The sequence below is a fragment of the Microcaecilia unicolor genome, chromosome 14, assembly GCF_901765095.1.
Source record: "Microcaecilia unicolor chromosome 14, aMicUni1.1, whole genome shotgun sequence".
Lineage (NCBI taxonomy): Eukaryota > Metazoa > Chordata > Amphibia > Gymnophiona > Siphonopidae > Microcaecilia > Microcaecilia unicolor.
This window is the reverse complement of record NC_044044.1, coordinates 3,131,720-3,144,816: the sequence shown is the minus strand read 5'-3', so window position 1 is coordinate 3,144,816 and position 13,097 is coordinate 3,131,720. Positions and strand designations below refer to the sequence as shown.

At 42.3% G+C, this 13,097-nt stretch overlaps 1 protein-coding gene across 1 annotated transcript in view; it reads right to left on the bottom strand.

Annotated features, from left to right (window-relative positions):
- The window catches only part of LOC115456981 (CD2 antigen cytoplasmic tail-binding protein 2-like), an 88,420-nt gene that overhangs the window by 33,521 nt on the left and 41,802 nt on the right, over nt 1-13,097 (bottom strand). The window contains exon 4 of the mRNA XM_030186404.1: nt 11,984-12,141. Coding sequence (XP_030042264.1) covers nt 11,984-12,141 — 158 coding nt within the window. The remainder of the gene's footprint in view (nt 1-11,983; nt 12,142-13,097) is intronic.

Below are 13,097 nucleotides of genomic sequence, written 5' to 3'. Positions count from 1 at the left end.
CTCAGCTTCACCTCTAGCACCATTGGTGTGTGGTCCGACCACGTTCTCGGATGTATCTGAATATCTATGATATCAGTCATTAAGGTTGGTGGGCCCATCCAAAAATCTATGCGAGAGTATGAGTTGTGGACTGCCGAATAGAATGTGTATCCTCTCGTTTGGGGATTTCTATGTCGCCAGATATCTACTAGATGCCATTGCCTCATAAATTTGTGGAGCTGAGACCGAGCGGATTGTGAGTAGCGAACCCCCTGTGTGGTGTTATCTAGGGTTGGGTGCAGCGTCAGATTGAAGTCCCCACCTATTAATAGGGTGCCCATTATGTGCTGGGAGAGGAGCGCTGATAGTTCCAGATAGAATGCACCCTGCTGGTCATTAGGTGCGTATAAGTTTAGGAGTGTAAGTGTTTCCCCCTCCACTCGCACTATCATTAACAGATACCTGCCCTTTTTGTCCCTGATCATTCTCTGGACCCGCCATGAATATTTTTGGGATAGCATGATCATGACCCCATTCTTTTTCTTTTCTAGTAAGTTGGATGCACAGAATACCTGATGTTGTCTTGTATTTTGACAGAGCCGCTCAGCTGACTGTAGCAAGTGGGTCTCTTGAATGAATGTTATGTCTGCTTTTAGGCGTTGCACTTCTTTGAGCATGAGTTGGCGTTTACCTGGGGAGTTAAGGCCCTTTACATTTAGGGTCATACATTTAATAACACTCATCTAATTTGTGGAAGTGCGCCCCTTAACTTTAATCCCTGCTTAGTCTTCCAGGTTATCCCCTCTTGTTGTGTTTTATCCCTCCCCTTCATGTGGTGTTTAAATATTGTCAGTCTTTTCCCACTAGTAACCCCCGTACCCTCCCTCTCCATTTGAGAACATCCTCGTGTCATATACATAAGGGTGTCTAGAAGGATAATGACCCATCCCCCTAATTGTCAACTTTAAGTACCTGGGTCCCACTTCATTAACTTATACATTGCTATTTGCATATCATAGTTATATCTCCTTTCCGCACTAAGTAGTGCATTCTTAACAACATCAACTCTACATAATTCAATTACATAGTCACCAAGTTGCGGCCTGCATCTGGGTTCCGATGCCAAGGATATAGGCTCTGTTTATTTCTTTACTCTGGCGTCCATTTTTGTTAATTGCTTGTCTGATTGTTGGCGTTGTAGTCTGCCTTTTCCCGTGACGACTCTTTGCCAACGTGGTTTATCGCCAATCATGGGTAGATGTTTCTTTGGTGCAGTAGTTTCCCCTTGTGATCCTTCTTCTGGAAATATTTCCGCCACATCCGCTATACTTCGCACTTGATATTGTTTCCCTTCTTTGTAGAATCGCAGCACAAATGGGTGACCCCATCGATATTTGATGCCCTTGTCTGTCAGAAATTTAGTGAAGGGCTTGAGCTCTGCTCTTCTTTTCAGTGTGGCTGCGGCTAGGTCTTGGTAGCATTCTATATGGTAGGAGTCCCATTGGAATCCAGGTGTTGATCGTGAAGCCCTCATAATTTGTTCCTTTAATTTAAAGTCATTAAAACACGCAATTATATCTTTTGGCCGGTTATTTATGGTGTTTCCTAAGGCTCTATGTGCCCGTACTAGTTGGATTGTTGCTGGTTCTTTTGATATCTGTACTTCTTTCAGCAGGGCGCTTGCAATACTCTGTACTGTTGTTTCACAATCATTGTACAGTGGCGTGTCTGGAAGGCCGCGGAACCTCACATTGCAGCGTCGACTCCGGTTCTCGAGATCTTCTACTTTGTCCCATATTTGCATTGTTTCCAGTTTAGCCTCCCTCATCTGGGAGTCTATGGCCTGCATTAGTTCTGCTTGTTCATCAATGCGATCTTCTGTCTCTGCGACTCTGATGCCCAGCGCGCCTATTTCCCCTCGAAGCTCCGCCCCCAGTGCCACGAGGTCCGCTCGTACAGCGGCGATAATTTCAGTTTTTATTTCCTGCAGCCATCCGCGGATCTCGTGTATGTGGGTTTCTTCTGGGTTGTGTCCCTCTCCCGTTATAAAGAGTGGCGGGGAGAGCAGCGGGGGACTGCCTTCGCGAGGGCTGGTCGGGACTTGCTCGGAGGACGGCGCGCTCATGTTCGCCGTTGGGCCCGTGTACGCGAAAGCTTGTAAGTCGATCGGATTCGTTTTAGATTTCGGCATGGATCGCTTACCCTTGGCTTCCGATGTTGTTTCCATGTATTTGCTAATTGTTTTTATGCGCTCGCGTCTCCGTGGGTGTCCTGATAGCGTGGGGCTGATCGGAGCTCGTGGCTCAGGCAGCCATTTCAGGGGATGACGTCACTTCCTCTCTATCACGATCATTGTTGATTTTAATCTTGAACTGAGAATGAATGAGACTGTTGGGTAGACTGGATGGACCATTTGGGTCTTTATCTGGCATCACTTACTATGTTACTATGAGGTTGAAGAACTCTGCATAGTTTGTCTGCTACAGCATTCTGTTTGCTGGCTAGGTAAACAGCTCTTACAAAGATGTTTCAAGAAGCTGCACGTCCATATCTGGATTGCTTGGCGACAGATAAGATCCTGTTCTCCATGTTTGTTCAGGTAATACATTGCTACCTGGTTGTCCAAGTGAACTAGTATTACCTGACCGAGAATACAGTTCTGGAAGGCTTTGAGAGTGTTGCAAACAAATTGCAAATCCAGGTTGATGGGATGTCTTTTCTCCCGAGTGGACCAAGAACCCTGTGTGTGGAGACCATCTAGGTGTGCTCCCCAACCTTTCATGGAAGCATCTGTGGTGAGAACTTTGTGATGTGGAAGAAGCTGGAATGGAAGGCCCTCAGTAAGATTTTGAGACACCATCGACCACTGTAGAGAATGGCATAGCTGTGGAGTGATCCAAATGAGAGCTGGTAGTAATCCCATAGCTTGGGACCACTGAAAGGAAAGTGTCCACTGAGGAAATTGGAAGTGGAGATGAGCCAATGGTGTTACATGGACTGTTGAAGACATGTGACTAAGTAGGTGAAGCATCAACGAGCAGATACTTGGGTGGAGTTGAACACCTGAGTGGCGAGATGTAGTAAGTTGTTTGCCCTTGGTAATTTAATATTTTGGATAACATTCAGATCCCATGCCACTGGAAGCAGTTTGATAGGAGGTTCTTGCACTACAGGTGCACTTTCAAGCAGATTTCAGAACTAGTGAATGGTGGGGTAGTTGTGTTTTCTCAGATCCAATGGATTCTGTATCCTATACATTGTATCAATTTTTTTTTTGGGGGGGGGGGGCGGGCTACCTGAACTGTCAGTGGAGTCTCCCAGTTTTTGAGAAGAGTGATTCCTTCTGTAGGAGCAGAATCATAACCTAGAACTTCAAAACAGTTCTTTCTAGTTTAAAAGGTACGGCTTGAGCCATCTCTCGGACAAAAGCCAGGAAAAGAGATACTCTCTGCAGGATATCTACAAATGGAATGCCATAGGATTCCTCAGCTGAGTGGTCCTGATCCATCTCCCAGGAGAGGTCCGAGGAAGACAGTGATGACTAGAGTGTCGGCTCTGCATAGAGGTCTGCAGTGTCAATGCATGCATCGGTCAGGTTCACATTGCACTGGATGGTCAACACCAAGCTGACGTGCGGGTCCTCTTCCATGACCATTGGAGAAATGCGTCAACAAGCTGGGCTGAGGCTGGCACAAGCACCTTGTAAGCCTGTATAGACTGCGAATGCAGCAACCCTAAAAGCTCCTCTTTCAGCATAGCCCAGATTTTCTCATGAAGAGCAGGCATCGGTACTGGCTGAGAAAGCAGTGTGGACACAGTATGAGATATAGCCTGTGCAGATGTAGGAGATCTTGAAGACCTTGAAGTCTTTTAAGAGATGAGCCGGAGAGAAGAGCGGTCACTGTGGCATAGACGCTTTCCATACATCAAGGACGTCAATGTAGGGAAGATATGGGCAGAGGGCGATGGTGATGATTCTTAGGTTTTACACATTGTAGGTTCCTCAATGTGTGCAGCACTGACGAGGATGCACAGTCCTAATGCTTATGTGGTATCGAGTCCGATGTTGGACCTTCTTGATGTTGCGTTGGTACACCAGATGTCAATGCCCATGCCCATGCAGGTTCTACATTGAGTACGGAATCCCCTGCCATGTTTGATGCAGATGTCAATGCAGAACTGAAAAGTTTTTCTTGCTGGACTCTACGGGCTTTAAGGGTCCTCTCTTGCATTCTTGCATATCCAGGCAGAGGTTACATTGTATGTCCTGGTGCTTTGGACCTAAGCACTAAAGACACCAGATATGGGAATCCATGCCTGAAAATAGTCTACTGCATCGAGAACACTTCTTAAAGCCACTCAGAACCCTGTTGACATGGAGAGAAAAACTGCCAACGCTAGGTCAAAAGGCTCAATAGCCTGGGGAGCTTTAGACCTAAGCACTAAAGACAATGGTTATGGGTATCCATGCCTGAAAATAGTCAATTGTATTGAATACACTTCTTAAAGCCACTCGGCATCCTTGCTGATATGAAGGGAAAAACTGCCGCCGCTAGGTTAAAAGGCTCAATGCCTGGGGAGCTCAAGTAGTTGTGTACCCGAAAATAGTCAATGTTTCCTGGGTAAGAAAAGGGCTCAGAGGACCCACAAGGCTGCAAACTGAAAATAATTGTGGGAAAAAAAAAATATATATATATATATAATAAATTAGTATTGAAAATAGAAGACTATGAAGAAAAATGTTCTAAAAAGGCAAAAGTCTGATGTGCTTGTAAAGCACCCCTTTGCCTCTGAGGGGAGCTAAACACTTCGGAGGGGTCAGAAAGCCCTTCCGGCAAAGGAAACACACTCCAGAGTATATTTTTCTCTCTTTTATAATAATGCTAAAATTTATTAGAGTAAATGAATGATTACAATAAAATTCTTTTATCTCAGCATTACAGAAAATTGAATCCTTATTTATATAAATCTAAATTTCAGCAAAAGTAAAATAAAATGTCTCTCTGGTGGCGTCTCTATGTATTTCCCTGGAAGCTATCAGGTCTGACTGCTACAAGACGTGCTTAGTCAGTTACTGAAGCTTCCTTTTGAGGCATATTTTCAAAGCACTTTTGTGTGTATTTTTTCCATTATTCATCATTTGCCCTTTGTAAACTCAAATTTCCCTGAATATTTACCACTCATATCTGTCCTTTACTGATAGAATTGCTCTGCATTATGTGCAGAGCTTGTTTGAGAACAAGACAAGAAGACGCTTGTTATCATTTCCAAATTTTATATCTCATGCCTTGCGCTAAGCATGCCTGCTAACTTGTCCCTGAAAAGGCCAAGAAGACAAAGGCTAGCTGTTTGCCCTGCTAGATCATAGATAAGGGAATAAGTTACATCCACAAAGTTGGCTGATTTCTGCAAAATTGGACACCAGACAGCACTATACTAAACATGCTGAAGAGAGATCAAAAAGTCAACCTCTGTGCTCCATGGAAAATGATAGACTGCTGGTCCTGCCTCGAGTACTGCGTGGGAAGCCACTGCCTCAAAAATTTAAAGTGATAGTGCACTTAGCAGTGTCCACATCAGGCTCCATGGATGACATCCACATGTGAGAATATTATGCCTGCTTGTCCTCAGAGAACCAGCTATTAGTGTTACTAAACTGTTTTCAAAATTGCTCTTGTATAATTGCTCTCATTATGAATCTTTTTTTTTTTGCAATTTAAATTTTTATTTTACATTTACATATATAACAAATGTTTCAGCAATATCAGAACTTAAAATTATCCATAAAAAATCTGACACCGGGATCCAAGATGGCATTTCGAGCAGACATGGCGTGGTGGAACTCCTGAACACCAGTGAGTGGAGTTGTTTTGGGAAAATCCCCCATGTTGGGAATGGGGAAAAGGAAGGGGAAACCCAAGATACCTACCTCCTCGGGCTTGGTGGAAGTCCCTACCGCCCGACAAACCAGTCTGGAGAGTTTTCGGGTCCATGCACTGGTACAGAGTACACATGCCTCGACGGAACCCGCAACTTCGGAGGCGGACCGCAGCGTAGAGGGCATTTTGTTAAGCCCACAATCAGACGCAGCTCCTTCAAGAGCAGGAAGTAGCTATGTGTCGACGGGGTTACAGCGTGGAGAAGCGACCGAGAAGAGCCAGCCTTCCCTAACTGTGCGAGGAGGACCCGTCACGGTATCGACCCCGGGAAGGTTGTCAACTAAAGAGAGTCAAAGTTCTTTGCTCTCGTCTCCTATTGCCCAGGTTGCTGCTTCTAGAAATGGAGGTATAGTGAAACCAGCTGTAGTTACCATGGAACCATTATGGGATGTAATACAGGGAGTGAATTCCTCCCTTCTTCAGTTATCTAACTCTTTTAGGGGAGAGATTACAGAACTTAAACAGATGTGCCAAACTCTGTCTAACCAAACTGATAATCATTTGGAGAAAATTACTTCACTAGAAGCTGAGGTTGTTCATGTGCAGAGTTTTGCAGCTACAGCTGTCAGGGACAGAGAGTTTTCAAGTGCGTAAACTTGAATACTTGGAAAATCAGGGGAAGAAAAATAATCTGCGGTTTCTAAATTTCCCAAAGTCTCTTCTCGTATCTGCCCTTGATATGCTGAAGAAATATTTTGGGGAAGTATTGGGAATCCCGTCAGAAGGCTATTCGCCTATTGTCAGAACCCAATATATTACAGGAACTTCCAGAACTGGAACTTCCAGAACTGTGAATGTGAAGTCTCAACCTGATTTAAATTTGACTGAATTCCTAGAGAGTTCTCTGGAAGTAATTACGGAAAGGACAACCCTTCTAGTGACATTTGCTTTGGAGCTGGACAGAAATAATATTTTCTGCATGTATTTTTGTTACATAAATGCAGTTTTTTTAAGGGTCTAAAATACAAGTCTTTCCAGATTTAGCAAGAGAAACACGGAAAAGAAGAAATGAATTTCTGGCTTTAAAATCTAGAGTTCTTTTTTTTTTTATTTTTTTTTTTATTTATCATTTTCGCATTATTTACAAGCATTACTACTTGGATAAGAAAAACAGTTGGAAAATCTTCAAATTAAACAAAATCCAGGAAACCATTCAAAACTTACATTAGACCACCATTTCGGGGCTAAGAGCCGTTAACTTAGGAGAAAGTATATTCATTAAGACAAATTTCAAGATGCAATCTTGCATTAGCAGATTATTATAACCCCCCATATCATAACACTTTGCCCTTTATTAAATCTTGAAGCCAAACAAGACGGTTTAAATTCAACAAGTACTATAATAATTTTTTCTGAGAAATAAATTGTTTTAAATGTTCAGGATTAAAGAAAACATATTTCGTCCCCAAATATTTTATATTGCATTTACACGGATAATTCAAGTGGAATGTGGCTCCTAAGGATAAAGTTTCTGATCGAAGTGCAAGAAAATCCTTCCTCCTAGTTTGGGTTAGTTTAGTAACATCTGGGAAAACCCAGATTTTCCCTCCATAAAATGGAGTTTGTATATTCTTCAAAGCCATTTTCCTGACGAGTTCTAGATCTTGGGGAAATACAAATGAAACCAACAAAGTCTGTCGCTCATGTTCATCAGACAACGTCGTTTCCAACAATTCAGAAGCATTCAATTCTGGCTGTTCCAATCTATGCCCAGTTTTCTTTGTAGGTAGGTAATAAATTTTAGTTACTGGAGGTATACTTTCCGAAGAAAATTTTAAATTTTCCAACAAATATCTTTTGAAAATCTCTAAAGGAGTATATATTAAAGTCCGTGGAAAATTCAAAAATCGTAAATTTAACCTCCTATTAAAATTTTCAAAATACTCCAATTTATTGTGAATCAACATATTATCTTGTATCAATTTAACTGAGGTTTCTTTTAATTTAAGGTTTTCATTTGACAAAGTCTTAATTTTTTCAGAAACCTCCTCTTTCATAGAGGTAAATGCAATAGATAAATCCTTCACATTACTCACTAATGGTTCGATTTTACTCGTTGAAATCATCACCATCTGCAAAGATTCCCATATTGCTTCAAGAGTCACCGCCGGCGAGGAGATATGAGATATTCCTGATCTCTGTGCCTTCTTACTCTCAGCCGTCGTTGTTATATAGGCCTCGGCTGGAACTTCTAATTGTGGGCCCAGTTGTAGCTCTCCCTTCCCGTCACCAGGGTTGGGAGCTACTCCTCCAATCTCAGTTACAGCCGGTTGCGGAGGTGGTGGGCGAGCCGGCGGGGACAACGAAACGTCCTGCTCCAAGAACTCAGCTTCTCCTCGAGCCACGAGTTCAGCGGGGCTTCCCGGCATCATCAAAGGGGTTCTCGCGAGGAATCCCTCAATGGTAGGCTGTGTTGGAGTGGAAGTCAAAGCCGGATGGGCACCGGTCTTCACAACACCTTTCCTCTTAGTATGTGGCATCGAAATCTAGAGTTCTTAATGTTGGTGGATCCTTTGTCTTGAAATTTCCTTGCAGATGTTTGGTGACTTTGAATCAAACTAATTGTGTCTTTTTTTTACCTTAAAATAATCGATAGAATTTCTTAATTCTAAAGAAGATATTAGGGATACCCTGGTCACACCCAAATTAGCTGTATATTGGCTGCGCATGTTTATCTGTCCATTGCTCTGTTGATGATTTATTGTTTCTGTTTTTGATTTCCTAGCTCTTGGATCCAAATTAGGTGGACAAAGTCTTTGTTTTCCTAATTTTCTCATTATTATGAATCTAATTAAATTTCCTAATTACATAATTGGTTAGCTTGCAATAAGACCAGAAATTCACCAGATTTGACTTCCTAATTACCTAATAACTCTTTAAAAAATCTATTATGTCAACAGGTGGTGGAAAAGTAGAGCACCAGCAACAGTATGTCACAGGACCACATCAACAGGCCAGTGCCATTCATACTACTCAACAACATGTGCTTGAGTGGCAAAAGAGGAGAAATCATGTCATCTTCACACCCACACTTCAATAAATGTATAGATATAAACTAAAGATATCGGTAGGAAACTGGGCCACGCGACCGTCGGCGTACTGAACGGGCTGAAACAAGACCTTTGAGAAATAAATGAATAGCTGTGGTCCTGAAGCAGCGTAATGTGAAACGGGACCCGTTGACCACAGTTTTATTTCGGTCACAAAAGGAGAGAGTTTAAAGTTTGCCCAAGCTAAGTAAAAAAAATTTTCAATTTTTCAATTTGGATGGCAGGGTGAAAAATCTTTTGTTCTATTTTTTGGCAAAGGGGATAGCAAAAGTATAAATAAAATTGTAAAAAATATATAAATAATTAATTAAAGGAGGTTTTTTGTGTCGCCCATGATGATGAAATGATAGCTTTTATCCCATTTACAATTTTGGGAGAAGCTTTTTCTTGAGGCATTTTTCCTCCATTTTTGAAAAGGGTAACCTTACATTTAATAACTGGGTTCTGTATTTATATGGAATAGTGATCTTCACACCCACAGGCACAAAAATCATGGAGATCGTTATCCTTGATAGGAAGGGACTGTTGTTGCTGATAATTCAAAGAAAGGAGAAAAAAAACACTGACAACCTACAGTCTATCCTGAAATTCAGAAGAAAAACACTCCCCATCCCACACTTTTCCCCAATTTGTAGTCATATCCAAAGGTGTAGTTTCCTTGCTTAATTTGGGGGGGGGGGGGGAGAGGGGGGAATGGGAAGAGGAATACGGAGGTCATATTGGTGGTGAGTACAGAAAAACCAATTAAGCATCTGTACCTGGTCAGGGGACCAATATTTCTTTCTACAAAAACTTTGACCACTTTGTTTCTGAACTGATTTGAGATATGATATGAGGTCTATTAAAAAATAAACTGGAACTGATGCTTTGCATATGGTGTCCAGTGAAGCAGATTTCAAGGTAGCCATAGTATCTGCAGTGACTTTAAGTACAAGAGGTTTTACTTTAACGGTCAAAGGACAGACAGTGGTCAAAGAACAGACAATTTGTTCAAACTAGAATTGGATACAGGATGCTAGCCAATTTACTAAAATGCACATAGCTACTGGAATTCCAACTCTATTAGGAACAGGTAAAAACAATTTTGTTGTTTATTCTTTAACAAATGGGGAAATCAAGCAGAGAATGGACCATGGAATTCTTTCAACACCTCTGAAAATGCATGTGTGTGTAGCTGTGCTGTCTGTCTGTGTCTTTAACTTAGAGAAAAGTGGGAAGGACAGGTTTGTTATTGAAGTAGGGTTATTTCAAGGGATGGGGCAGCTGAGGGTAGTTTTTTGAGGGTGGGATTGTTGGGGGTAGATAGCCAGTTGAGAGGATACTTTTTTGGGTGTTGAGGGAACATAGTGAGATTGGAGGGAGGTAGTTTTGGAAGGTGTGGAAGTTTTATGAGTGGTGAAGTAGTTGCTTGGGATATTTCAAGTTCATTTATTCTGGTTATACTGCTAAATTTGCAAAGTGTAGTGGTTTACAATTAAACCAAAAATGCACTTAGTGATTTACAATTAAACCAAAATGACTGCCTAGTGAGAAGCAGGTGTAAGACTCTCCTACTTAAATGCCAGCATCAGTAATTGGGAAGCAAAGCCAGTGCCAGGCAGACTTCTACAGTCTGTGCCCTGATCGTGGCTGGACAGATTTAGCTTCAGTAGCTGAAGAACAAGGTCAGTGCTGGGCAGAGTTCTACGGTTTACGCCCTGAAAATGGCAAGGACAACTCAAGATAAAGTATACATATGTAATATCACATTATACCTTATGCTATGAGGTTATCTTGTTGGGCAGAATGGATGGACCATACAGATCATTATCTGCCGTCATCTACTATATTACTATGTCTAGCTACTCATTCCTGCTTACCTTTTTCTTGATATCGTTGGAATATGCCTAAAAGGAAGGATAAGCTTATGGGACCTCTTCCCCCAAAGCTTCAAGTCCCTCCCAACCTGCAAACAATGATCACTTCCTATACCCAATTTTTGCAAGCGGGCATTTATGCTGCTTTGGTGAGGAAGAGCCCTGAACTGGAAGGCGAGATCTCATTCAGCCCACAAAACCCACTAGCTCCCCCCCCCCTACAATTCCATGGAGCATGGTTGAAACAGCACTGAACGGCAAGGCCAATGTGTCTCTCGCCTCTCCTTTTGCAGAAGTGTTTGACACCAGAGCCGGTATGGGGCCTGAATTTAATCACCAAAAGTATAACAGCTTTAACCCAGGGGGTTTTTCCAATGCAACAGTTTGGTATGCAGTAAATGAAGGCTGTGACATAAGGAAATGATAATGTAGTCAAACCAACTGCAAGAGCGGAGACAGCTTGACAAACACACAAGTCAGCTTCTGGTGTTTCAGCATTGCAATGCTTGCCTCCACTGTAGTGACTAGCAGCAACATAGTACTCAATCTGGACTCCATAAGGTTTGCTTTTCATTTATTTCATCAACAGAGGCTAATATAGTGGCTATTCAAGATTTTAAAGCTTAGAGGGATTCTCAGATTTCTAAGACCTCTACAACAGAGTCCTTCGGTGGCTCTGTCTTGTTCCAAATCACTCGGACTTCCTACCCCTAAACTTAGGAATGGAAACTAATTATGCCAAGTTTAAAAATAGTTTGTACTTTTCTTTTATTTCTTGGGCCAGTAGAAGGCAGATAGAAGCTGATGGAAGTTGCTTCCTGCCGCTTCTTTTTCCCTAAGCTTATCTAGTGCTTCTTCACTATGCTTTGAACAATTATCTCACACAGGAATTGTAACTGTACTCTTACCCACACTAATCCTCCCCCTCCTCCCCAGATTATCCCAGGAACAAATGTTTACTTTTCTTTGTACCTCTCCACAATCCAGTTCACTGGTTATTACAGTTTCTGTAAACCGCTTGATGTGCCTGACAAATAGTGATATACCAAATACATACAGAGTCCCTGGCACGGATATTGGTTATTTGTCATGTTCTACTTTCTCAGTGCCCTGCTGCATGGTGATGTTAGTGAGAGGTGGGGCAGAATCTCAGACTTACCCAATCTATGTTATCCAGCCAGTTGTCCCTGATCTCAGCCTCCTTTTTCAGAAAGTAGTTTCCCTCAGAATCAAAGTGCCCCTCTTCCATCTCCTCTTGCAGGTTGAAGGGTGTGATCTTCACACCCCCTTCAAAGTCAATTGTGGCAGATTCCTGTCCTGAGGAAGAGAGAGAAAAGTTACATCAGCTTCAGCTATCAACTCTATCCTACCTTTGGTTCACTGCTCCATTTAACCCTTTTTAGCACCCTGGAAACCGTCTGTTTCCTGAAATCATCCACTTTTGCCATAAAAATAACAGCAGATAATACTTGTAAATAGGGTTGTATTTCAATTAAAATTTACATCACGATTAAAGGTATTTTATTCATTTCCTTTCCAAGTCCAGCACCTTGTGACTCTGGGAAAGTCACTTAACCCGCCATTGCCCAGAGTCACAAAGAGCTGCAGTGGGAGAAAAATAACCACCACCTTTTAATCAAACTGAAGCCCTAAAAAAAATTAAAGAATAAAAAGTAATGAAATACAAATTGAAAAATTACATATTAAAAGAATCTAAAGCAGCATGCAGAATAGCTATAAACAGCCTTACAGTTTTCATAGCCTACTACAGAAAAGCAAGCCTATTTGTAAAGCAAGCCAACAAAATATCTGCCTAGTTATCTCTCCTCTGAATATGATGTATGTTGAGCAGCAAAGACAGTTTTCCCTTTGAAAAACATCCTGAAAGACAACATAACAGTGGTCTACCATCTCAGAAAGTGTGGGACAGGCACGTAGGATCTCTTACGGAAAAGAGGAGAAAGGATGGGCAGACTGGATGGGCCATTTGGCCATTATCTGTCATCATCTACTATAATAAAACTCACCCTCAACGTTCTGAGGACACTGACGTCAGTGAAGCCAAGTCCTGACTTCCTTCAAAAAGGTTCAAAGGTTCGTGGTGGTGAAGCCACCAAAATCGCTCCGGGCCCAGCCCTCGAGGGCAGAGCAATGGCAGAACAACGAAGGGGTTGGCAGGGAGGGAGGCAGGGAGGCGGAGGGGGGGGAATCGCTCCGGGCCCCGCCCTCGCGTCAAACGTCATGACGGTGGGGGCGGAGCAATGGCAGAACAA